Below are 27,646 nucleotides of genomic sequence, written 5' to 3'. Positions count from 1 at the left end.
ACATTCTACTTGTTCTTAAACATCCACTGCAGAATAAACTTGGTTCTTGCTTTGAAAGGCCAGTTGGAGGTTGGGTATTTCTCTATTCTTTAAGAAACACTGTTAGGCAGCTATGCGGCTAAGTGCTACAGTGTCTGCCCAGCATGTGCACAGCCCTGGCTTTGACCACAGGACAGGGTAGACTGGGAGGAGAGTGCGTGTTTTGTTTATATTTACCTGTAGTTTGCAGTCACATTAGATTTATGTGCAAATATCTACTTTATCTACTGGATTTTTAATTTTTTTCTTCTCTAAATATAGAATAATAGAATTAATGTCACACACATAAAGGTACTTATGTATTATATGGAAAATAAATAAACGGTACCTGTTTCTGGAAGCTCAGAAGTGGCTAATAAAGGAGTTAGGAATGAACAGATACAACAATCTAGTTCTCTACATGAAGAGATGTAGACCTGAGGTAAAAGTATGTGTTTACTGTTACAATGCCTGTTTTACAACTAAAGACATATGAGGTCTTCAAAGAGAAAAATTAAACTAGAACAAAGATATCTCATTAACAAAGCAGTCAATTCCCTTTATTTTTAAAATTTTATGTACACATATGAATGATCTGTATAATGTACATTCAATATAGAAAGCTTTATATATTTGATAATGTATAGAACATTTCACAATTACACTACTCTTTTACATAACAGCTTGACAACCATTTTAATATATATATATATTTTTTTGCACAAGCTCCTTTTCATTCAATTTGGTAAAGCTGGTTATACATACCAATGTGTACTGTGAGCTCTCACAGGGTTAATGACTGAGGATATCAGTGACCAGGTATAGGGACGAAAACCTCATAATTACGGATGGTGGGAGGAGGACAGCCCTGAAGACCTGATGCAGAAGACTTTCTGGGGATGAATGACTTAGCTCAATTTCTGTAGACTGCAGCTTAACCCCACAGTCACAATAATTCAAAAAACATTATAAAAACTAGGAAGAAAGTTTCGTCTTTTTGATTCACAGTTTTGTAAACAGATAAAAAGGAATAAAATGTGCTTACGTACATCAAGGAAAAATATTCTCTGGTATCCACTTACGTTGACCCAGAGTGCTTTCTCATAACGTGATACAATTAGAATCATTGACATTTTTCCTAAATAAAAAATATAGTTATAGAAAAAGGAATAACACTGTCATGAAATCAAGAGAAAGGCAGTAAGAATTTTCTTCAATGTTATCAGCTGGAGGAATGTGGACTCGGCACTGGCCTTTCAGCATTTATTGTCATTCACAAGTATTTCAAGTTTGATAGCCAAGGTCACCTGCCTCATGGTCTACAGGAGGTGGCAGGTTAGACATGACTGATGAGGATGTACCTGCAGTAAGGTAGCCAGCAACTCCAGGTCCTGCAAGAGAAAAAGGAAAAGACACACCCAGAAGTAAAAATACTGATCTTTATGAAAACACAGTCTGGTCAAATGCCCCAGCAAAACAAACAGATAATCTATAAGAATGTGCTAAATGTACAAGTATACTCCAAAGATAGCTACATGGTATCATTGTTTATGATTTGCCTTTAGTATGTGATTAAGTTAAAAAATCATTTCAAAATTTATGCTGGACAATAATAAAACTGGGAATATGGGAAAAGGTTTTCTCACATCTGCGAAGTTCAATCTTTGAAAAAAATACTGGACATTAAGTTAAATTAAAAAAAATGGGAACAAACAGACTGAAAAATCAAACCAAACTAAACCACACACTCAACCTATTCAAAAGTCATACATGATGAAATTCTCAAACATTTCAGTCAATGCCCAATAGTTAAATTATTTTCATTTGGTGCAAAGAAATGATGTTCTAATCAGTTATCACCAAATGAAGGAGGGTTGCTACACCAACGTCTTTGAGAAGGAAGAGGAAGGCTCTGGATATCCACCTCTCACAGGGCAAAACGAGGATGCTCTGAGAAAAGTATGGATATTTTAGTTTTATGTATCTTCTTTGATGCTAACAGTCTCTACTGCATGAACATGCTACGTATACCAGCATTTATCAAGATGTGTCCTATATGCATATTAATGGGCTTATTAGCCCCTTAGTTTAAACCCTGCAGACATTTAATTACATGTCAGAAGCACTGCACAAACTGTAACAAGTAACTGTAAGAGAAACTAGCATAATACTGGATACTGAGGAATTTTTAAGCTGAGATTGTAGGAAACAAGGCAAATGACTATAGGACATTGGAACATCAAAGGGTTAGGATTAGAAAGGCTAGGGAGCAGCATGCATTTAGCAAAACAATTCTCTACCTGCTTCAGAGAGCTACACAGAAGTTAGCAAGCTGCCTGGCAGAGTGCATCTAAAGCCCGCTCCTGAGGTGAAGGGGGCTGCTGCCAGTTAGAAGGGAAGGAGAGACACCTGAGGGGGGAAGAAAGAAATATAAATAGCAAGGGAAGTTGTGAGGAAGTGCAAACAGCAGAGCAGTCTGATGAAAGCTAAGGCATAACAGAACTAATGTAAGACAAAAGGTCATGATTCAGATTCATCTTGCTTCTCACCTTATGAGCACTTGTGCTGTGGATGTGAAAAAGCCTGTATAGTTACTACATATGTGGTTAAATTGCCAGAGAGATGACTCAGCTTGCATGAGTGACAACAAAAGCTAATCAGAGTGTGCAGGTATTTGGAGTCTTGTACTTAGAAAATATGTAAAAAGAATTTCCCTTTTTTAAAGTACCACAGGGTCCTGCATCTATCAGCACCCACCTTCTGCCAGTCAGGAGGCCTGGGCTTCCACAGACTGCTCAGGGAGAAGATCACTAGGTCAATTATTAAACTTGCTCCACAGTGTGGTTCCCAGCTGCAGCACCACACTGTTACACAATGTTTCACCAACCTAGGACTGCCTAAACAATAGGCAGAGAATGGATTACTACAAAACTATCACATAGGGCTCACTAAAGATGTAACCCTTTGGAGTAAAACCTCAAACAGTCCTGGCTGGTATGGTTCCTGAGCAACTGTGATTGTGGGTTCAATTTAGTTCACAACAAAATGCTGGTTGCTGAGACACAACTATGAATGCTACATATAGAAACTGAACTGATGATGCTACAGTTTTCCAACTGTGTGCTAGGGTACCCTGGGCAAATTTATAGGGGCACTACTGAGTATTTAAAATATGAAACACAAGAAGACTTGTTCACCACCATAATACAAGTAATTACTTCCCCATTACCTGGACATAATAACTTCTTAAATCTAACTTGTATATGAGTTTCTTTTGGTCTAGGCTGGATGAAAAATTTTACTGAGACTAAAAGGGCATTGTGAACTGAGAAAATTTGAGAACTTCCAGGTTAATATCTGAATTGTAAAAGGATAGGCCTAGAAGGAAGAAACCTAAATCTAATTCCATGATTTGCCTCTTTACGAAAAACAAATCAATTACTGTGCATTTCTGCAAATGAAGTGTGAGATGTTATTCTCTGTGCCTCTGGTTTCTTCTTGATGACTCATCTGGATTCCTGGGGCCAAAAGAGTACTGCCTGGTCACCAGAATGTGACAAAATAGTTATGTTCTCCAGAGAAAAATCAAAAGGAGTAAAGGTGCCAGAGTACGTGGAAATATAGTAAAAGGCTACTGAATGTCACAGGTATGAGAATAAATGGAGAATTAAAGAATCCCACAAAATGGAATTAGCTACTCTAATGAAGTATGTTTATGAAAAGTTCTTCATTTCCAATTTTAGCTACTAAAAGCATTTTCACTTTGATCTCTTTTTCTCCCCTATTGTTCTTACTGTTGCTACTGATTTCTAGGTGAGATAATTTGAGGGTTTTCACGCTGGAATTATTTGTATAGGAGTCTTGAGTTTGCTGGCACAATGCTGTTCTAGAATTTAATAAATGACTAAGGAATGGTAGGCTCTGAATAAGAAGCAACCACACTGTACAGGATAAACTTCACTGAGGTACTTATTTAAATAAGCATTTGCAATCAGGCATGGTGGTACACACCTGTAATCCCAGCACTCAGGAGGCTGAGGCAGGAGGATCACTGCAAGTTCAAGACCAGCCTGGGCTACAAAGTGAGCTTAAGGCCAGCCTGAACTGCATAGCAAGACACTGTCTCAAAAAGACAATAAATAAAAAGTAAATAAGCAAGCATTTGTCATAAAACAGAACAATATGCTAACTTAGAGAACCTATGGAAATAGGCAGTCATACTGTAATTTATCAACACTGAGTGAACACACTTAGGACTTTTATATCAAATCGTGAGCATGTGAGTAATTGACATTTGTTCAGTGGCCAGCTAAAGTGAAATCATAAAAGTATTACTGGTCATTTCCAGTCACTAGCTTGCCACATGTACAAGAAAACACCAGAAACAAGGGTTCATTTGTAAAATGACAGGACGCGGGATAGGTACAAACCTTTTTTTTGAACCTTTGAAGACTGGGGGTGTCACAGATATACTTTAATTTAATAATATTCTGAGTCAACACAATACTGAATATATCCTCTCAAGTTTTACGTAACAGGATTTTACCATTATTAGAAGTACCTGCCCCTTTTTATTAAATTCACAACACATAATATGTAAGTAGAAAAGCGCAAACACAAAAGAACACTTGACAACCCAAGCAATGAGCATATAAAAGGAGCAATGCAAGTAGACATTAACTCAGAAACAAAGAAAAATCATCTACAGCATTGAACACTTCAAAAAAAGAACACCCTGGCTTCACAATATGCCTGTCAACAACTGGACAGTTCTGAGGCCAACACAGCTCACAGCTAGCTCAGACTGTCTCAGGGACCTGACTGCAAGCTTTAGCAGTGGCTTTCGGAATGGCAAAGTCACACTAGGTCCTGCCAGGCTGGGGTTCATACTATCTCTCCCTCCTAGATAGAACCTGCAGCCATTTGAGCCTGCAAGGGAAGTAATAAATTTGTAAACTCTTCTTTTTCTTATGCTCCTTCAATCCCGACAGCCTATCATAGCAGTTTCTTACCATGAGAATCCAAGGAAAAGGAAGGGTAGAAAGAAAGCTCTTTACTCCGCAACTCTCATAGTTCTAGGAAATCTGGGTAAGGATGAGGACCAAAGTAAGTTTGGTTCTCTGAAGATAAATGTCTGTCTTTTTTATAACCTACAGAACCTGCTGACCCAAAAAGACTGTCAAGTCTTGGGTGCCCGTACTTTATTTCATTAAGTCAACAAATGCTAAGTGCAAGGGAGAACAACAAAACATTAGAAAAGGCATTCCTGTAGCGAAGTTTACAATCTACACACTACTACTTTTCGGTCAACTTCTAAATAAACCTACTCTTAGCTAAAAAATAAGGCAGATCTTCCCAATCACATCATTCTCATAAAGAAATGAACATAATGGCAGGAAATATGGTACATGAACTTCTGGAAACAGTGTCAAGAGGTACTTTTTAGTAAGTCTTGTTAAGAACACACTTCATGCGTGGAAGCTATCGTTTTTACCCCAAATTTGAAAGACAGATGCAAGGCTGAATAAAACCATATTCTAAGTTATTTCTCTCCACAGAAATCAGCAGCAAGAGATAGAGAAGTAAAAAGAAAAATCTGTGGTATACTCTTCAGACACACCCAGGAACAGCCAAAGCACAACATATTTATAAATTCTAAGGCTCTTTTCAACTAATATTAGAAGTGGATCAGTATTAAAGAGATCACAGTAAAAGAAAACCAGTATTGCAGAAACCAAGTCTAAAATCAAAGTATGAAACTTTTCCCAGAGCCTCTATTTTTCAGCATGCAAGATTTAGTCTTTAAGATTTTATAATTTTTTAAAATCTCATAAAGACTATTACAAAAATGAACACTGGTATAAACACTAGATGTTAATTCTCTTTTCCTTTTTCCCTTCAACTCTCCCTCTTTTTCACAGGGTCTCACTATGTAGTTCATGCTGGCCTCAAACTCATGGTGATCTTCCTGCCCCAGCCTTCTGAGTGGGATTTCAGGTATGTGCCACCACACCCAATTACGTGTTAAGTTTTTTTCCTCATTTATCTAGATCATATATCATCTCTGGCTAGAGGATGTAGGACTAACATGTTTTTATATATTACTATTTCAGGCAAACAGCAAGTACTTTGTATTTTTTGTTAGTGTTCGTTATAGTACTGGGAATTGAATCCAGGGTGTCTGCACTGAGCTATAATCCCAGACCTTTATTTTTTTTTTTGAGACTAGGTCTTCTTAAGTCCCTAAATTACCTGGGCTAAGCTCAAACTTGTGATCCTTCTTCCTCAACTTGAGGGCTGGAACTACAGGCAAGTGTCACTAGGCTTAGTCAACAATTACCTCATATTCTTAAGGTTAGGTTCAAACTGAAAACTTTTATACCAGATGCTACAATTCATCTTTATAATGTAACAAGTGGTGTGGCTTTGTTCTGACAATATTAAAATCATTATTTCAAATTACTTTGCAATTAGTTTATTAGATGGACAAATGTACTGAGCTCATACATGTTTAAATATTTTGATACCTAGCAGTCACCAAAAGCCTTTCATTTATGATCCTCACATTTCCCAAAGGGAAGAAAAAAACCTTAAATATTTAGTGAAACTACAGACAAATCAGGAAATTAAGAAGAAAAATAGTTGATGTACTATCATATGTATCTGTAGCTTCTCTGTTAAATGGTATGTTGCTACTACATTGCTGATACTGACATGCCTTAACAGTATTTCTCCAGTTTTTACATGCTCAATATTTTAATGTAGATATGTTTCATATATAACCTACACCCACCACTCAAAACTGAACAAAGCATGTATTTTAGTTAGTACACATTCAACATACCAAGAGTTTCACATGCTGTCCAAAGCTACAACAAATCTACTACATACTCAAAGCACCTGCAAGAAAGGTCAGCTAGAAGCCTAGGAAAATACTGTGAATGGTATTTTATGTATATGCAAGTCAAACCTAAGGTCCAAGTGGCTTCTGCCAGGTGTCGTTTAGGATGACCAATTAGGTATATTTACCTGTGAGGTATCCTGCTGTTTGTGAGTCAGAAATGAACAAATCATGTTTCTGATCTTTGAAGGCACTCCAGACTGAAGAACGAGATAGTATTTCGTTCACCTATGAAGGAAAACCACCTCTATTAGAGGTTTATGAACTCAAGAGAATAACAACACACAGCACACGAGGAAAAAATGAATATACGCAGCATTAGATTATCACACACAAAACTGGTAAATGATGCTCTGTGAAATACATATGTATCAGTATGTATTATTAAGATGAAAGACAGCACTGTGTATTCCAATCCCTATAGTTTATCACAGCTGCTTCTCACAGGGACCTAAATAGAAAGAAAGGTAAGAAATTGAGAAAGACCTCCTTGTGATACAGATAAAAATATTTAAGAAATACCAACACAGAGAATGCATGAACTTTTAGATTAAACTGCTTGAGCACCTCTTACACAGCAGGCACAGTATACACAATGAGTTTCTTGTCTTTGAAGTTACAAGGAAAGCTTATGGACCTGAGTGGGACAATGCCACACAACTTACTGGTAAGCATTACAGATGATCGTGAGTACCATGTAAATCAAAATGCCCAGCTGCCCAATCCTGGAAAGAGGCAAAACTGGCAGTGATTATTGTAAAGTTGGAAGGCGTGGTCCTACTCTGGAGTGTACTGTACTTCTCTGCTCCCTTCCCTTGAAAGTGGAAGAAGAGTGGCACGGTTCCCCTGCTAATTTCACACTGGGAATCCTAAGGCAGATCTAGGAGGGGTCAATTAATTGCCTGCAAACGGTACACAAGACTGCCCTTACACAGTATTCATAACATTTATGGACAAAAAAACCCCTATAAAAACATAAACAAGAATCTGAAACCCTCAGTACTTTAAAAAGAGTTGAAGAGAAGGGAGAGAGGATGGGGAAAAAAGAAGAATCAAGATATATTATGTATTCCCTATGATGAATGTGATCATTATGTATATCAAAAGTGTACCAATAAAGTATATTTAAAAATTACTTAGAAATTTAATTAATTTTAAATTAATTCAAGTTAAAAAGTATCTATTGGGAACTAGATTTAATAGTTTAACCCTTATCTCTTTTAAAAATACATTACAAAGGCTCTTCATACACGCCATATCTATGTTAAAAACTGTTTATATTTTTATTTTATTTTTTGGTACCGGGAATCAAACTCACCACCTTGTGCTTGCCAGGGAGGCACTGTGCTGCCGAGCTATACCCCTGACCCCATCAGTGATATTTTTAACGTATCTTTTGATCTTTCTCTATCTCTGTTATTAACACCGGCTTCTTTAATCAGGAAATCTATTACTAGAACAATTAAAGACTCCAAAAAAGAAAATTTCTGTGTAACATTTTAAATACAAATATACACAAAAGGGCTGAGAATGTAGGTGCACAGAACCTGCCTGCCAAGCATAAGGCTCTAAGCTCAATTCCTGGTATCAAAAAACAACCACCTCCAAATATATACAAAGTACTATCTTTAGTGTGACTATTCCCTTATAACAAAAAAAATGGGAAATCGTTTTAAGTGATGATTAGGGACAGTTCCTGCACTTTTTCCAGGGGAAACTGAGGTTCAGATTTTTTCAACAAATAACAGGACTAAAATGAAACCAGAATCCACTCTGTCATGCCAGATCTCTCTTGATTGCCAATGGACAGCTTCCTTGTTTTGGCTGGTTAAGTCCTTTCACAACAAATAGAAGTAATTAAAGCTTCCCTCAGCCACAGTCCTCCAAAGTGAAGAAGCAGATTTGGTAAGTGAAACAGAGCACCAAGATAAACTGAGTGGCAGCAGGAGGCTGGGAGAGGTGGGCTCAACAGCAATGTCAAAAAGACGATGATCAAATGAGTTGTGACACACAAGCATTAGAGATTATCATTAGAGATATAAAGCTGGAAAAAGTAAAAACACCTCTAAAAACATACTACTTAATGATTATAGCAGCATACATTGCATATATACAGCATTTTAAGTGATTCAACCAACAAAATACTGATAGAAATTTCAACTGAATCAAAACACTTCTTGAAATACAGAATTGCTGTGGATTCACCAAAGGAAAGCTTTAGTTGAAGCAAATGTAAACCTATAAAACCTATTAGGACATTTAACTTTTGAACCATATTGCTAAAAAGAGTCACTGAAAAGGTCATCAGAAGACTGCAGATCAGAAGTTCAATTATGAAATTATCCAAGTAGTGAAAAAATGCTATCTTTCTATCTGAGTACCTACAAAGTTACACTCAATGATAATGCAAGTATTATTACAGCACCTAAAAGATTTCTGGGAGTTGAAGTATTAATGGAAATGTGTTGGCTGGGTTGGATTATCACAAAATCGAATTATTAAAATAAATGCAAAATGAGATATTCTCACAGAAATAGAAAAAGACAAAAGCAGTGAATATAAGAAAACAGGAGAGTTTGCATTAAATCTGTGTAACAATTTTGGGGATATGGCTGTGGGAGTGCAGACTGGTACGACCACTGTGAAAATCAGTATAGAGATTCCTTGGAAAGCTAGGCTTAGATGTCCCATTTGACCCAGCTATGCCTCTTCTGGGTATCTTCCCAGAATTAAAAACATCACACTACAGCAACATACGTGCATTTAGGTTTATAACAGTGCAATTTGTAATAGCTAAATCTTGTAAACAACCCAAACGTCCACTAACTGAGGAATGGATAAATGATTTTTTTTTTACTTAAAGAGAAAAATAAAACAGTAAAAGGTTACAAGTAATACAGAATTTCAAGAGAAAAAATATACAGTAAGAAATCACTAGTTAATAGATTACATATTATCATCTCAGAAACAGTTGTCCAGATTACAAAATTAAAGCATACAAAGTGGACATTAATACATTGAGATTGCAGACAGTTCTGTTCAATGATCCAACAAAAACTCAGTAAGATGGGGTATTTTTATACCAAAAGTGTTGTAAATATCCAGACATGGAATGCAAATGATCAAAAGGTAGGTTTACTCAAATACTTTTCTTTTCCAATTCTAAATGCCAGAAGATAATGAAACAATATATAAAGAATTTCTGAAGGAAACTAATTTTGAGGCAAGACTTACACACCCTATAAACTGTATATAGCTTATACCTCAATAAAAAGAAAAGACCAAAATAAGACATCCACTAAACTGAAGGAAGAACTCAGAACTAACAGGTCTGAGGTCAGCACATGCATGCAGCTGAAACATTAGTACATTTTTAAGTAATGAAAGAAAAAAGAAACCAACACTCACTCTATAAATACTAATAAAGGAGATGAACACTAAAATGAAACAATCTTTTAAATAGCATGAGATGGTTAATGAATGTGATTAACACTTACCCATATCAATAACCTCTAGAACTGCAAGTTAATCTTAATCAGTAATAAGTGCTGAATAATGTCCCATACTGATAAATTTTAACATTTCCCCTAAAATGTACCACATACCATCACTACCCAGAAAAGCAATTCTCTTGACCCTGTAGAGTATGTGGTTTTGTGCTTTCTCATCAGTTGTGAGGCAGCTATACACTCACTCACACCTGGTCTTCAGTTCTTTTTCAGTTGTAACCAACACCATCACACCTCAGTATAATCAGCAGTGTGCCTCCTGCAGACTCACCTGTTCTCCATACTGCAGGCTTCGAGTCATTGCCTTGAGAGCTTTCACAATCTGAGCCTTAGTGGCAGCTGGGCTATCCAGGGTTTCAAGGCCTATGCCTTCAAGTAACTGTAGGAGGTATGGAACCAAATCTGCTTTCAGGGCCTAGAAGCAATCAAGCACATATAACCATATTGGAAAAATGTATGCACTGAAGATACAATTTCACTCCCTGAACTATACCCGGAAGAAGAGCAATCTGTTTTTGTAATATTTTATTGCCAGGTAGGTTTTTGTTTAAATACCTAATGATAATGAAATTGCTATTTAATGAGACTATTCTGCCCATCAGCAGTTCTATGTGCCATACATCAATTGTTTTACTAGTCCCAGCCCCTCATGAATTAGGGATTACTATTACAAATGAAATAATCAATGCAGCGAGGGAAGAAACGTGTTCACAACCAGACAGGTGGGCAGCACTGTCATGTGGATTTAGATCTAAGAACTCAGAACGTGAGCTTTTAGCTAATATACTGATCTGCCTGTTCAGGTGCTATCCTAAATAGGCAACATCTTTAAAGAACCTGACTAGTTTTCATCTTGTGATAAAATATCTGATCTTTACAGTCATCATTCATTTCATTCAAACCTAATGAAACCACATATGGGATATTTTTCACTGGAATTCAAAGGAAAGGGGATACAATAACTGACGTTTAGTGAATGTAGCTCTGGGTTTCTAGTACTAATCTTACACAACTCTGAGACAGTCATAAATAGCCTGAACATTGTAAAGTTAAGTATCATACCTGAGGTCACAGAGCCATCAAGTGGTAAACTAGAACTCATGTTCTTTCCAATAAACCAAACCAATCAAAAGCCTGAAACTCTGAGCATCCACTATCTTTGAGATGGATCCAATACTCTAGCCTATTTAAATAAGGGGCAAGGAAATAGGAGGTCCAGGACATAAAGATATAATTCTTGTTTTCAGGCTAAAAATGTCCAATATCATTTTGTTATCTTGTAGGTAATGAGAAACCACCAGAGTTTGTAAGATAGGGTGATCAAAGCTGGTACTTTTTAATAAGTAAATAAATCTATAGATACACTCTTAATGAACCATGAAGTGACATTATGGTTCATGCATACAATGCGGAATGATTAAATCAATCTAAGTAATATATCTACTGCCTCAAATATTTATTTTTAATGGTTAGAACATTTAAAATACTAAAATTTACTCATCAGTTTTGAAATATACATTATTAGGGCCAGGGAGTTAGCTCAGTGGTGTAAGTGTCTGCCTGGCAAGTGTGAGGTTGTGAGTTTGAACCCCGGTACCAAAAAAAAAAAAAAAAAAAAAAAAAAGAAATATACATTATTAATCATAATCACTCTGTTGGGGAAAAAATACTCTCTTTTTTGTCTTTTTTTTTCCCTTTATATCGGTACCGGGGATCGAACTCACGACTGCCTGCTTGCAAGGCAGGCGCTTATGCTGCTGAGCTAAATCCCCAGCCCCCCAAAAACTCTCTCAATTAAGCTATTATTCCTAGTCAGTCATGGTGGCACAAGCTTGTAATCTGAGTGGTAAGACAGACAAGAGAATCACAAATTCAAGCCTAGCCTGAGCAATTTAATGAGACTCTTAAAGAAAGTTACTAAAGTAAAACTTTTACCTTTAATATTCTCTCCTTTTTACATATCACTCTGGTAACTACCATTCCACCTTCTTGCTTCCACAAGTTTGATTGTTCTAGATGTCATTTATATTTAATATTAGTTGGTATTTATTCTTAGAGTTTATTTTAGATCATTTTTGGGAGAGTTTTAAAATTTAGATTTCTCGTTCTTTCAGTGTCTGTCTACACCAATAATCACAAAGTCCTATCTTCATTTGGGAAACAGTCTCTTTGAAAAGGACAATAAAAATAATGGAATGTTCTAAAACATGACTTAAACAAAGGGATGGAGGAGAACCAAAAAGCCAACCCCATCCTGTGAGCCAAAGACAGCCATGCAGGCCAGGAGGAGAATCCAAAGTCAAGGCCTTTCTGTGAGCCATCCAGTGCATGGGCTGGGGGACAACAGGACACCCCTCAATCCCTGAAAGCAACTGGCTTATTCAGAGGAACACAGGCTGAGATGATAGCTACTTAAGTAAAAAAACAACTTAATTGCTTGACTGACTTTGTAGGTCTAAAGCTGGTAGTCTGAGCATGTATTTAAAGGAAAACAATATGCAATACAGAAATTATGGGGGGGAGGTCCTTCTGTCTTGTTTTTGAAATCCAATACTGTTTTTATTGTCTTGTTTGGTTGTCTTATTGTTTTATTTTATTCCTTTTAAATAAAATAAATAAAAAAGGGATGAATAAATGACAACTCTCTCTTTAAAGATGAATGAAGTGAACTTTGCAAAGGAACCTAAAGTTAGCCAAAATTTAAAACTCAAACATCAAAATAATACTGACATTGGCAAAACTTTAGCAATTGGTCCTACTTTTTGGTGTGTACATATACAACCATTTGTGTATACAGACTACAAAATGAGACATGAACTGACTTGTAAGTTATCTCTCATCAAACTTCGGTTGATGTATTTGAGATGTTTGTTTTCCTAAAATGGTAATGAACTGAGGAATTCACTTACTTGTGCAACTAATTCATTCTGTTCCTTCTGAAACATTCGATTAATTGCTTCACAGGCTAGACCAACAGTATCTGCTCGCTTTTTCATTCCATTCATCAGTGGGCCAATAGTTTCCAAAGACGCCATGGCTCGAACACATAGCTAATTATAAAAATTAGAAAGGATATTTGTAGTAGTAATATTTTATGCAGCACAGTAACATCCTAATAACAGAATAAGTTTCAAAGATCTACTATCAAGCTTAATAATGAACTAAGTCAATTTCTCCTATTAATTATATCATTTTAACTAGCTTAAGAGTTAATAAAGGGCCTGTGGTTTATATGTGAAAAGGTACTTTATGTGATTATGTGCATCAGTCAGAAAAGGAGAGCATAAATGCTAGAGCTACAAGGTTCTGAACAGACTCAGCAATACCTCATTTTCAGATAGGGCATGGATAACCCGAATGGCACTCTTAGGAATTGCATTGTTCCTGTGATTCATTGCCTGGATGACTTTGGGAAGATGGCCCAATGGTGGAACTTGATCTGCCAGCTGAGGTTGTGCACTGAAGAGACACACTGTTGCCAATGTCAGTGTTTCCAGAGTTTCCCCCTAGAAAATACACAGCAAATAAATTAACCAAGATAAACCATAAAAATAGTAAGAAAGTCCTCAATATCTTTAGAAACATTTGAGCTAGGAGTTCAAAAGGTCTAAGAGCTGATCCATAAAAGCTGATCATAAATCCAAAATAGAAAAATTTATTTTCTTAGTAATAGGAACAAACGCAAAGGATTTAAGAATGTGCCACCTTAATCCAAAGTTCCTTTCACGAGGCCACACAAATCTCATTTCTACTACAGGTGTAAGAGATCATTTCCCAAAAGGTATTACCAGAAATGTTTACAGACAGTGTGATGAATACAATGATGTTAGAAAACAGCAATAATCCAGAAGAATGCTGAAAAAGTGAAATGTTTCCAGTTCTAGTAAAAGTTCTACTACAGGTTAAGTAATACCTATTTGAAATGCTTATGACCAGAAGGGTTTCAAGGGCTGGAGGGGTTTTTTTTGTTTGTTTGTTTTGGTTCTAAATAAAAATATCAGCTAAATCTCCCTAACCAAAATCCAAAATCTGAAATGCTCTGAAATTCAAAATTGAGCACTGACATGACATTCAAAAAATTTCTGATTTTAGAGTATTTCTGATTTTCAGATTAAGGACGTTCATGTCTGAATATCATAACATACCTTCTGTTGTGGACAGTGGACTGCAAAGACCTGCAGCTCTTATATGTACACATATACATCCATAACCAAGGACTTCTTAAATTATGATGCACCCAAAAAGAAGGTAACATAGAAGGAAACTGTTTTGTGCTTTCGTCTTCAGGTTTCAGCTTTTAAGGACTTCCTTTCTATCCTTCCTTCCCTCCCTTCACTTTTCCTCCCAGAGAGGGCAGAATAAGGGTTGAAACCAGGACCTCTACTATGCTAAGCAATGTGCTCTACTATACAACTAGTCCTGAGGATTTTAATTTTCTAAGCAAATTATGAATGCAGCAAAATTCCTAATAAAGACAAACATAATAATGAAACGTAGCATTGGTAAATGTTTGACATGGTTTTAATTTTTTTGTTGTTGTTTTTTTTTATGGTTTTAATTTTTAACGTAAGTTTTTCTAAACTACTGATACGAACTACAAATTTCTAAGCATTCAAATTGTGCCACACAGTATGCTAAGTCCACATAGACAGGGCAGATGCAGTGAGATCACTCTAACATGAGACCAATGAGGCAGTCATGAGGTGATCGAACTAGTCACTGGATCTGGGACAGAGCATATCTTAACAATACAGCTCAGGATTCTCAATCATCTATCTACAGTTAGCATGCTTAACACCAATCATGTATCTCTATTTTTCAACTGAAATATTAGGGTAACAAAACCTTACGAACTATCAAGGTTTCTGTGACAAACCAAGATCAAAGCTATCTTGCCCACTTCTGCTTTCCTGGTAGCCTCTGGTTTTGAGCTCAGATAGAGAGCTCACTCATGTCGTTACTATTTTTTGGTTGATTTCTGGAACTAGGTAGGATCTTCCCACCATACAAAGTAGAGCCACAAACATGGGCACACTCTCAGAGAATCACTCAACATTTACATTTCTCCTTAGTTATTACTGAAAACTGGTAGCCCAAATCAGTAACTGTTAACATCTTTCATTCATATATACATATATTCATGTATATATATTAATATATATAAAGTTAAATAATTATATATGTAACCTAACCTTAACTCCCTAATTCTGGCTTATAAGTAACCACTTTGAACATGACCCAGCCCCCGCAAATCAATGGGCATGTGACTGCAATAACTGAACATTAACCTTTAATGCTGGTCAACGGGGAAGAAGTGTTAAGAGAACATGATTGTGTTCAGTATATTTGGCACACCTTTTGAAATATTCTGTTGAAGACTGAAACTTACATGAGGACTATTCTTCTCTAGGAGCTCAGTTAGTTTTTCCAGTAGTGCAATAAGAAATTCTCTGGGCTTTCTTAGAACCCAAGCTGGCTGTGCAATAAAGATCCTCAAGAAAACTCCTCCAACAGCCAGTTCACCTTCTGCTTCTCCAAATACCACAGCAAAATCCTCAGGCAACTTTAAATACAGAAAGGGTCATATAAGTAATTAAAAGATCAGTATTTACACATGGAGCAAGTGCTATAAAAATGTTTAGAAAAGTAATACCCAAATATAATTTAATAATGTTTTATGTTTCTTCTGAGTTGTTTACATAAAAAATGAAGGGTCCTACTTTAATGTTTGAAGTTGTATTTCCCAGAACAGCACCCAAGTTCCTTAAAGACCGAACAACTATAGGCTGACATTAAATTAGCTCAGCAGGAATCTTTTAAAAAAACAAAGCATAAACTGTTTTAAAAAAGTTTGTATTACCTTCCAGTTTATATCAGGGTTGTCCTGCTGACTTTTAAAGTGCCTGGGGAAAGAGGAAGAGGTGGGAAGAAAATTAAACTCTAGTAAAAAGATAACACTTCCATTAACCTTTAGGTATGTCTTACAGACAGATTGACAGAGCAGAAAAGTTTGCCCTTCTCAACGATTTCACCTAAATGCCTTAAGTTCCTATCTGTTTCTTTACTTACTCTAGCATCATTTCTCTCACTGTTGTAGACACTTTATCTCTGGAACTGTCATTCCAAATTAACTCAGGATTTTCATGTGTTCCTTCAAAAATATGTACAGCAGCTTCAGGATTGTCTCTCATAGCATCCATGAAAACACTAGGCAGAAATTTCATTAATGTAATTCGAACCTATGGGAGGAGGTTTGAGAAAAAAAAAACAAGACCTATTGGAAACATCTCAATATTTGGTTTGCTTTTAACAATTCAGTAAGGTAGAATATTAGTGCAACTTGTATTTTGGCTGTGAAAAAATAATTACTTATAAGTTCTAGAATGGGAGAAACTTTATGCAACCTAACTTTGAACATTTGCTATGATGTGGCCTTGCTGATCTATCAAGTTTCCTTTCCTTGCCTCATTTTTAAGAAACCTTAGGAAATTCAAAAACTCTGGGGTGCAAAGTTCTCAGAGCACCCCCTGCTGGGCCATGCATGTGCTGTGGCTTCTTTCTAGAAGGCTCTTGGCTGGCTTGTCTCTTCAACGCTCTCACTTTTCCCACGTCCACAAACTAAGCTTTTCTCTTGCTACCACTGTGTCCTCAAGTATCTTTTAGTGTACTTATTTTGCTTGCCTCTGTTTTATTGTGTTTTTTTTCCAAAATGGATTTGAAAAAATGCGTAAGAAAACACATCCATAGCACACACACTATGTACATATTAAAAATAAGTGTGAGGCATAGGACAAAAGGGAAGATGAGGGATAGGAAGGTGGATATTTCACTTTAGGGCATCACAGGGTTCTCCAGGTCAAATTCTGTGCCCAAGCTTCCGCAAACCCTTCCTCAACTTTGCCTTGATTACTGTTTATCTTCCCAAATCCTGGCACACAGCAAGTGCTTACCTATTTAAAAAAAAAAAAAAAAAGTATCCACTAAGGCAAGTTAGAGGCCCTGAACTGTGATTCACAGAACAAAAGGTCTGTTCACAATATCGTGCTGCCAGCTTGCTCTACTCAACCAATTTTACTTCATCTTTAACAGAACCACTTGTTTAAAACAGTTTTTAACAAAATCACGTTCTGGAAGATACTTGAATATTTAGTTAAAAGCCAAATTAATTTGGCCTGTCAGCCTACAGTTCCCTAAAAGAACACTGCTGAAGTCATTCTGCAAGGATTTTAGGACAGATGTATCTGATACATTTTATTGTATGTTACATTCTAGTATTTTTAACTAATAACTAATCTACTGTACAATTAATAACCATTGATTTTTATGCTTGAAGTTTGTTCTTATGGCAAGAAAACTAAATTTGAAGAAATAAATTTCCCATAAACAAACCACTCATAATAAGCTGTATTATAAACTCTCGGTGGAGAACTCATCTGTTGATGAATTTGATAAATTTCAAATGTCTTAGATTTTAGACATTTATGAATATTCAGTTTATATAAAAGCAAACTTTAGTTTTCCTTAGGTTACATGTTTTAATTATCTTCTAAGTTTACCAAATCTACTATCATCATATAATTTATAAAAATGTACATTAAGTTATTTGACAATCTCCATCTGTAAAACAAATCATAAAATTTTTCCTATTAGATTTCTGAGAAAGTTTTTTGTCACCAAAATTAATAAACTACCCATATTTACTCTTTTATTTTATTTTATTTTGGTATCAGGGATTAAACTCATGATCTCACTCACACTGGCCAGGCAGGCACTTATGCCGCTGAGCATCTCAGCCCAAGGTGCTATTAAACCAAGATTACAAAGATGTTTGAAGTATTTCAAATGCTAGGAATCACACAACATGGTAATTGATGAGTAGCTAAACACTTTAATAAAAATTATATAGATTGCAAATTCTTTTACCATAACCTTTGCAGTTATATTTATGCCAGCCAGCAAGAACGGGCTGGTAAAGGAAGAGCCAATTTACCCTGTCATCTATTTTGTATATAAAATTCTACTGGAAGGTAGTCCATTTGTAATTTATCATCTATGGTTGTTTTCTCGTTACAACAGAAGAGTTGAGCATTTGTGATGGAGACACATGGCCTACAAGAGATAAATGCTTACTACGCGGCCTTTTATAAAAAATATTTATTGATCTATCACTACATGCTACATGTACACAAAGTAGCTCAAATCTAAGGGGTAAAACTACAAAACTCCTAAGAGAAAATATATGTATAAACGTTTGCATTAGGCCACGGTGAGTTATATATACCGCATATGCATATATGTATAAATATATATATAAATTTAAAATGTAAGTTATAATAAAAAAAAAGATGAAGGGACCAAGGGCTGCAGCTTGGCAGCAGAGTACTTGCTAAGCACACACAAAGCTTTGTATTCAACCTTTAGTACCAGATAGATAGGACTTTATTAAAATCTAAAACTTTGTATTTCCAAGGGCATCATCAAGAATATGGAACTGAGCTGGTGCAGTGGTGCACATCTGTAGTCCTAGCACTCAGGAGGCTGAGGCAGAAAGACTGTTGCCAGTTTAAGGTCAACCTGGGTTACACAGTAAGATTGTCTTAAAAAAAGGACAATAATACATAGAAAGGGAGAAATATTTGCCAATAACATATAAGGAATTAGTACCCAAAATATATAAGAACAACTGCAACTAAAGAATAAAAAGATAAGTAATCCAATTTAAAAATTAGCAAAGGATAAGAATAGACCTATCTCTAAAAAAGTTATATAAATAACCAAGAAGCACATAGAAAAATATTCAACAGTAGTCAGACTACTCAACCAGAGAAATGCAAATCAAAACTATGAAGTTTCAGTTTACATCTACTAGGATGGCTGTAATACACATACAAGCGTTAGAGAAGAGGAGAAAAACAAGAACTCTCATACACTGCTAGTAGGAATGTAAAACACCACAGCCACCCTGCAAAACAGCAAACCATAGTATTACTGATCATTTGACCTAGAAATTCCATTCCTTTGTTTTATGAGACAGGGTCTTGCTATGTAGTTTAGACTGTCCTGAATTCACTACATAGCCCAGGCTGGGTTAGAACTCGTAGCAATCCTTTGCTCAGCCTCCTGAGTACTAGGATTACAGGCATGTGCTACCATACCTAGCCAGAAATTCCATTATTAATGAAATAAAAACACATGTCCACCCAAAAGCTTGTATTCAAACAATAAATGTATAAAAAAATTGAAGTGTTATTTCATAATAAAAAGAATGAAATACTAATATATAACTAAATCCTGAGAACATCAGGCTAAGCAATAGAAACAAGTCACAAATGACCTAATATTATATGATTCCATTTATACGAAATGCCAGGGTAAGCAAATATGTAAGAGAGAGAAAGTGGACTAGTATTGCTAAGCCCCAGGGGAGAGAAGAGTGACTAAAAACCAGTATTGAGAGAGAATAGAGTGACTACAAAACTAGTATAGGGTTATGGTTTTCCTTTTGGGGTTGAAGAAAATGTTCTCACATTCATTATTGCTAAATCTGGGATTATAAAAAGTTACTGAATTGTATGGTAGGCCATTTACATCTCAATAAAGCTCTTACTAAAAAGGAAAAATAAGTTTACAGACTCCAGCTCTAAAAGCTCTTGCTGTAAATAAATTCAATAAAGAACACCTGGTAATTGTATTCTTCTTGCATAGAAAATTTAAGTATGAAATGATTTACCTTGGTAATATTTGTCCGTCATATTTCATAGACCAAAAACTATAAGTGAAGAGCTCAATTCTAATCTATATTTAAACATTAAAAATGTTAATTAAAACATCCAAATGTGGGTATTAGAATTATGTGCTACCTAACTCTTACTTTAAGAAAACATAAAACTAAATGTCAATATTCATCTTTTTGAGTCTCTTCTGCAGGCATCCAAATGAATTCCCTCATTTCATCAACCCTGTTGAGGAAATTACTTATTCTTAAAGAAAAAAATTTTTAATACCTAGATTGAGAGCTCAAACAAAATATGAAACTGAACCCAATTTGTTTTACTGATATATAAAAGATGTTTATTTGCCTTGAACTTTTTTTCAAACTTAACCTTATATGGTTGTAAAGAGAAGCCACCTTTGGCTTTAGATGAGGTCAGTTGCCTATAGCTTCTCTTGCATTCAAAATACTTCTGTAGGCTCATTTAGCAATTATTCACAAACACCAGACCAGGCTCCAAAACAATCATGTGGAAAGGGAGTCAAGAATGCAAATACCTGGGTTCCACACTTCAGATTTATTGAATCCATTTCTGGGGAATAGGGCTCAAGGGCATTTACTTCACAACTTCCTCCATATCTGAGTAGTTGCTTGCTATGCTGGCAGAGTACTTTGGTAAGCACTACTTCTGTGAATTTGATTTAATAACAGGACAGAGGACTGTGATTACATCTGTGTCTGAATGAAATCTTACTCAAAAATAATTGTTCTAGGGCTGGAGACATAGCTCAGCAGTCTAGCGCCTGCCTGGCAAGCACAAAGTCGAGTAACTGTTCTAATAGGTTTCTGGCTCCCCACCTGGACTATGGTCCCATATCTCATGTGACAATCTCTAAATTTAGAATTAAGGATCTCCCTATAGAGTGGAAAGGCAGAGGTGCCACTACCATACGGCCTCACTTCATGTGGGTATCATATCTTTACTAAATCAGGTATAGAATATAAAAGACACGGATCATCATCTCCTTCATTAGCCATTTCCAAAAGACAATCCTCAGTGTGTATGTCTAACCTACCTTCTGTGGTAACCTAAATATGTTTCTGATCTCTTTTCAAGTGAGGTGAACAATTTATTATCACTTTCAACACACTCCTAAGACTCCTCAATTCTGGTGCAGGCTTTCCTAATTAGTTTTCTCATACGGTAATATACAGCAACAACTTCATGTACAGTAATCTGACTTCCACATCAAATCATGTTCTTATGTGAACCATTTCAAATGAACTCATAAAATTGTCAAACCTCATGAAATGAGTATCAAAGTAACAGGATTTTAATAATTAATTTTCCTCTAAAAACTTATTTTGTGCTCACCTTTGGACCTATTAGTTTATCTGCTGTCATTTTGGCAAAAAGTTCTGCTGTCTGGGTTCGAACCTGCGGATGTGTTGAGTTGCAGAACATATCCAATAAATAAATCAAAGCTCCTAAGAAGCAAAAAACAACAAAGAAACCAACTAGCGTTTATGTTATATGTAGAGAATATGACTTTCCTTCAATCTTATTTCAAATCACTGTACTTAGATTTCTTTTTCCTTGGAAATAGGCTCTTACAATGTAATTCAGGCTGGCCTTGAACCTGTGGTGATCCCCCTGCCTCATAATTCCAAGTGGTGGGTCTACAGGGATGTACCATTATACCTGGTAGATTTTTTTTAGTTTATTAGTATAATTTAGATAAATATAATCATCATATTCATCATAGGGAACTTCTATATGTACATAATGCATCTTAGTTTCTCTTTTCCCTCACTTCCCTCCGCTCCTTTTAACCCCTCTTCCCCTCCTTCCATTTTCTCTTTTCTTTTCCTCCCCATGCTGTTCTCTTTTCTTTTGAACAATTTGCTTTGATTTCACAATATCTAATAAGACATTCTGATTCTTATTTATACTTTCAGTTTCTCACACCAGAGAGTGATGTGGGTCCAATTCATTTTACTTAAGAGTAAAAACCTCAAGTTTCATCCATTTAGCTGGAAATATCTCAAAGTTTACCCTTCTTTATGTCTTAGTAGTACTCAACTGTGATTTAAAAAAAAAAATCACATTTTAAAAATCCAAGCCTTGGTTGACGGGCATTTGGCTTGTTTCCAAGATTTAGTTACTACAAACTGTGCCACTTAAAATATAGGTGCACAAACATTGCTGTGGTATGTTTTTAATTCTTTTGAAAAGATACCAAGAAGGGGAATAGCTGGGTCAAATGAGATCTCTAATCGCAGTTTTTTTGAGGAATCTCCACACTAATTTTCACAGGGCTTGCACCAGTTTACTCTCACTAGCAGTGGAGAAGAATTCCTTTTCCCAAAGCACTTGGAAGTATTTGTTATTGGTTGATTTCCTAATAACATTGGCTGGGGTGAGATGGAATCTCAGTGTTGTTTTAATTTGCGTATCTAGAATTATCAGTGATGCTGAACATTTTTTCATATATTTATTTGCCATTTGTATTTCTTCATCTGAGAAGATGTATTCACTGGAGATGCCCATTTTTGGATCGGGTCTTTAAATTTGCAAGTGGGGTCTGATTTTTTTCAATTCTTTGTATGCTCTAGATATTAATCCTTTGAAGAACAACTGGCTAAGATTTTTTTCCACTTTGTGGGTTGCCTTTTCAATTGGGTGATTTCTTCTGCTGTGCAAATACTTTTTAGGAAGATGAGATCCCAGCTGTTGATTCTTTGTAGTGTTGAATGTAATGCTGATTCTTTCCTGTAGAATTGGGGTTTTGTTCATGAAATCTTTGCCTACAGCTCTGTCTTCAAGAGTTCTAGCTATTCTCTACTCCAGCAGATTTAGTGTTTCTGTTTTAGTAGCTAGATTTTTGATTCATTTATTTTAGGTTAGTGCATAATGACAGACATGGGTCTAATTTTTAGTGTTTGATTTTTTTTTTTTAATGACGCAGGCTGGCCTTGACCTTCTAGTATTATAGAATCTTCCTTCCTAAGCCACTGAAAACTAGGACTATAGCAATATACCACAATGCAGATTATCAGCTTAACTGTTTTACCTACAAGACTTTCAGAGCATTCTTCTAGTTTATTAAACTACAAAGCAGCTAAAAATACACCTTATCATAATGAACATGACCCAGTAAGAACTCTACATTACCTTTTGCCATCGCCTCTTTGATTATTTTTGTACTTGATGCCAAAGCATAAAGAGTTTCCAGTACAAGCTGCCGACCTGCAGAGTAAAAATATTGCAAGGAATACATCAACCCATTCACTTGTATCTACTGGGCATCAAATCTGAGGCACGCTCTTACCTAGATGTCCTACCAAGGGTATCACATTTAGCCTGTACAATAACTAGCACAGCAAGCACTATAATCACGGCTATTATGAGTGAAGCAGCTGAGGTGCAGTTTACCCAGACCAAGGTTTCACAGGTAATGAATGGGACAGCCCATCCTCATTACCACAATGCTATCTCATCTTCTTCTTCACTGCTTATTACACACTCAGACTCGCCTTCCTTCCTAACACCCAGAAGGCACCTACTAGGCATCTAAGATTTTACCTAGTTATGAGTGTGGACTTAGGGAAACAAGCAGAGAGTAGCAATTTTAGGACCTAATACTATTTTTTTGGACAAGCTGTGCACATCTCACCTAGTCGCTGCCAGGTAATATCTGGACTCTTGGACTTTGCATTTACAGAGTCAAAAGGTTATGACAGACAGCAGCCCAAAGGAATAAAGAATTGGCAAAGACAGGCTGCAAAGTACTAGGCTAAGACTAACACAATAATGTTCCCTTAGTGAACAGTGTCAGACAGCAGCCCAAAGGAATAAAGAATTGGCAAAGACAGGCTGCAAAGTACTAGGCTAAGACTAACACAATAATGTTCCCTTAGTGAACAGTGTAAGATAGAAAACTTAATTTAAATTATAAACAACAGGAGAATTGGCATCAGCTTTTTTACTTGTAAAATTAAAACAATGACTGTACTATACTAGTGAGGTAGATTTTCACTTTCAAGCTATGATTTCTGTAACAGTTTTTACTTTACGAACCAGTTTAGTTTTGCTTTTTTTTTTTTTTTTTGTCTTTTTTCCTTTTTATCGGTACCGGGGATCAAACTCACGACTGCCTACTTGCAAGGCAGGCACTTATGCCGATGAGCTAAATCTCCAGCCAAATTACTGAAAACTAATAAAGAAAAGCCATGTTTATAGGTATGATAAAAATAATTTACAAATGACTTCATAGTTGGTATGTTATAGTGATATTTCAAATATATCAAGAGAAAAAAATTACTCAATGAAACTAAACTCCACTAAATTTGCTGAACATAAGGAAATGCCAAATATGTGCAAGGCACTGGGAAGATGAGTAAGAACACAGCCCTATTTTCAAGATGAACAGACACATGGTATCCAAAGCTTAGCAAAGTCAACTGAGCAATATATTTTAGTGCTGAGTGATAAGGTTAGAGTTGTATTGTGATTGCCTGACAAACTCAATAATCTTGCTTTTGAAGAACAACCTCAAGACTGGTCCTAATGCAACAATCTATTATTATACCAGACAATCATACAGAACCTGCATCAGTGCAAGCTGAATTTAAGAAATCAGGCTTGTACGTTTTTTAATCATCATGGTGGTGAGAGTCTCTTATCAGTATCAAATTAATGAAAGACAAAGTACTCAGGATTGATTTATAAATGTAGTACCTGGTAAGCTTTCACATTTTCTAGCATCTAAGAACTGTTTTTTAAATAAATAATAACTCCCAATTATTTATGTGTAATTATTATACTCAACAAAAACTTCTTTATTCTACTGGTACACTTTTCACCCTCAAGTTTGCACTTTTATTAGGGAAGTGTAAGATCATTTTATTAATTTATATAAAATATAGTTAAGACAAATCTTGTGTAAAGAATATTGCTTTAAATATTCCAAAACTAAACATGGCTGACATTTGTCTAACGTTTTACATCAACTACAAGACAGCCCCACTCATGGACTGTTTACGCTTTACTTTCCTAAATTCCATTTGTGAATATACCCACTTGATGGCAATGAATGCAGAAGGGCCAATAAACTGGATAAAACCATCGACTCTGCAATATTGTTCACACAGTCTTGATTAGATGTCACTATGTTCACAACCTGAAAATTAAGCAACAAGATGTTAAACGTTTTGGAAATAATTTTAGATCTTCATCATGTTAAGGAATACAAACTTTTCTGAAGTGAGGAAAATGTTTGAGAACAAAATACTTAATTATTAGACAAGAGTGTAATTTTGAAAGATCATCTTTGATCTTTTAAGAAGTAATACCCTGAGGCTTATAAAAAACTTTCAGTCTAGTACCAGTACACATTCAGAGCTATTTCCAACCACAGATTTTGGATGGGGAAATCAGAAAGCTAATGGCCCTTATTATTGTAATTTTGTTTTTACAGGAAGAAAGTATGTTTTTAGCACCTGGCGGAACAGATTAAATCTTTCCATCATAAAGAAGTATGTTTTTCTTTTAAAGAGGATAATGTCTCAAGTCAAGCTTTTAAAATACAAATCTAAAGATCAGCATCACTTAATAAATCATGTTCAGCATCTAACAGCAATGTTTTCTAGATTTAATAATATTTAAGTTAGAAGATACTTGCTTTTCTATTAAAAGTACATGCTTGTTAAGCTTTCTAGCCAGTTTATGACCATTCTATTAAAATGTGCTTTAAGCCAAAAGGTAATCTAAGGGAACATTACACAAATCCTCGTAAGTCAATCCTGTATCCACTCCTGGAGTGACACTTTTTGTAACAAACTCTGTGTTACAATGAGCAAGATCATATGAAAAATGACTGTGAGAGCTCACTCTGGGTGGCCTAGAAAATGGGCTACCTGTGCCCAGGAACTCCTTGCTTCTGTTAGAGTTAATGCTGCACCCAGACTGTGTTCAATGGAACGTTCAACTTCCTCTGTACCCTTAAGACGCAGTGGGTTTGGGCAGCTGGCTTTCCTAGGTAACTCTTAAAAACAGCAACACACCAGTCTCTGTAACTCTCATCAAAAAGGCTGCCCCTACACATCATCTTTAAGAAGGGAGAGAGTGAGGGCAGCACCAAGTCTCTGGAACACAGCCCACAATGCATAGCCAGCAGAGTGCTCTGACCTCAATGTGAGTCCTTGTCTGGCTAATCTGTACCTTCAAAGTTTCTCCAGGAAGCCTACTTCTTAACTCACACAACATGACACGATACACTGTACCCCAAGCCCTGATGTATGGCAGATAGTGACCACAAAGGAATCACCTTAAAAGACACTATGCAACATTTGCATATCCAAATTATATTAAAATAATTTTTAAAAAACCTACCAATCTGGCTTCCTTGATGAAATAAAAACTAAGAATACATCCATTCAACTTCTAATCAAGGCTCAAATCATACAATGTAGTAAAAACCTTACTATTCCTTGGTAAAAATACTTTTACCTCTAAAGCCAACTGCTGCACTTGACCAGCTCCATGGACTCGGAGAAGAGAAAATATTAACTTAAAGTGACCAATGCACTCACTCTCAGAGCCTAGGAAACAAAATGGTTATTTTATTTTCCAGAGATAATCTACATTACAGGTTTTTATAAAAGTGTTGTTTACTGTCAATTATGGAATTTTGATAACTCTTTCTAAGCACTTACAACCTGGACTATGAATTAGATCTTAATAGACAAGAAAGTAAAATATAGGAGTTTCTTAGTTTATCTTGGTTTCATTTCCCTCTCACTAGCATGAAGGCAAAAAACAAGACATTTCTTAAACAGTCCTTAGGGCTCGAGATATAAGCACCTGCCTGACAAACACAAAGTCCCAAGTTCGATTCCCATACCAAAAAAAATAAAAAATAAAAAAATAAAAAAAAATTTAAATACAATTTAAAATTCTAAAATGGAAGGAGGTATTTCTACTCCTTATCTGTAGACCTTAGTGCTACCCCATTCAAGTTAATTATATTTTGGGAGAGTCCGACATCATTTAGTCTTTAAGTAAGATTGATCTGGAACTCTGCTACTTGCAGACTACATTACAAACTGATGTGGACATACAAAGAATGCTTTGTGAAAGTACATGAAATAAAAATGGTATTTCCATTCCTACCCACTTCAGCTCCTAATCCTATGCACCTATTACCATTTTATTGTAAATAAATTAAAAACATTAAACAGTAAGGTTTTATTCAGTACACACTTTCTTCTGCCATATGGCACTAAAATACAAAGTGTAATCTGTAGTCTTTTCAAGACTAAGATGCCTTCAATTTAGACTATAAAAATATTCTGTAAGTATGTTATACTTCAACCATTTTCAAGCCAATTTAATGTATATGAAATGTCATAAATGTATCAATGACACACAAACCAAACTTGTAAGTTAAAAGGGCACATGTAATCCTAATATATGAACTCCCTCTTTAAGTTTTACAAGTTCCA

The 27,646-nt window shown here is 35.8% G+C and overlaps 1 protein-coding gene across 4 annotated transcripts in view; it reads right to left on the bottom strand.

Moving 5' to 3' along the window:
- Window positions 1-551: 551 nt before the first annotated feature.
- The window catches only part of Dnajc13 (DnaJ heat shock protein family (Hsp40) member C13), a 132,189-nt gene continuing 105,094 nt past the window's right edge, over window positions 552-27,646 (bottom strand). For 3 of the 4 annotated variants that reach the window (XM_063248998.1, XM_063249000.1, XM_063248999.1), the window contains 12 exons: window positions 26,652-26,743; window positions 25,224-25,323; window positions 23,316-23,390; window positions 21,516-21,628; window positions 16,498-16,667; window positions 16,289-16,331; window positions 15,818-15,991; window positions 13,755-13,934; window positions 13,338-13,478; window positions 10,700-10,843; window positions 7,048-7,147; window positions 552-1,409 (listed from right to left, as the gene is read on the bottom strand). In XM_063248998.1, the coding sequence (XP_063105068.1) occupies window positions 1,303-1,409; window positions 7,048-7,147; window positions 10,700-10,843; window positions 13,338-13,478; window positions 13,755-13,934; window positions 15,818-15,991; window positions 16,289-16,331; window positions 16,498-16,667; window positions 21,516-21,628; window positions 23,316-23,390; window positions 25,224-25,323; window positions 26,652-26,743 (1,439 nt within the window). In that variant the 3' untranslated portion in view covers window positions 552-1,302. Of the gene's footprint in view, window positions 1,410-2,318; window positions 2,428-7,047; window positions 7,148-10,699; window positions 10,844-13,337; window positions 13,479-13,754; window positions 13,935-15,817; window positions 15,992-16,288; window positions 16,332-16,497; window positions 16,668-21,515; window positions 21,629-23,315; window positions 23,391-25,223; window positions 25,324-26,651; window positions 26,744-27,646 lie in introns of all 4 variants that reach the window. The other variant, XR_010047570.1, reaches the window with a different exon arrangement.

This window comes from Cavia porcellus, unplaced genomic scaffold, assembly GCF_034190915.1.
Source record: "Cavia porcellus strain 051 isolate PalLab524CR breed Dunkin Hartley unplaced genomic scaffold, mCavPor4.1 scaffold_5, whole genome shotgun sequence".
NCBI lineage: Eukaryota > Metazoa > Chordata > Mammalia > Rodentia > Caviidae > Cavia > Cavia porcellus.
This window is presented reverse-complemented; position numbering and strand designations above follow the sequence as displayed.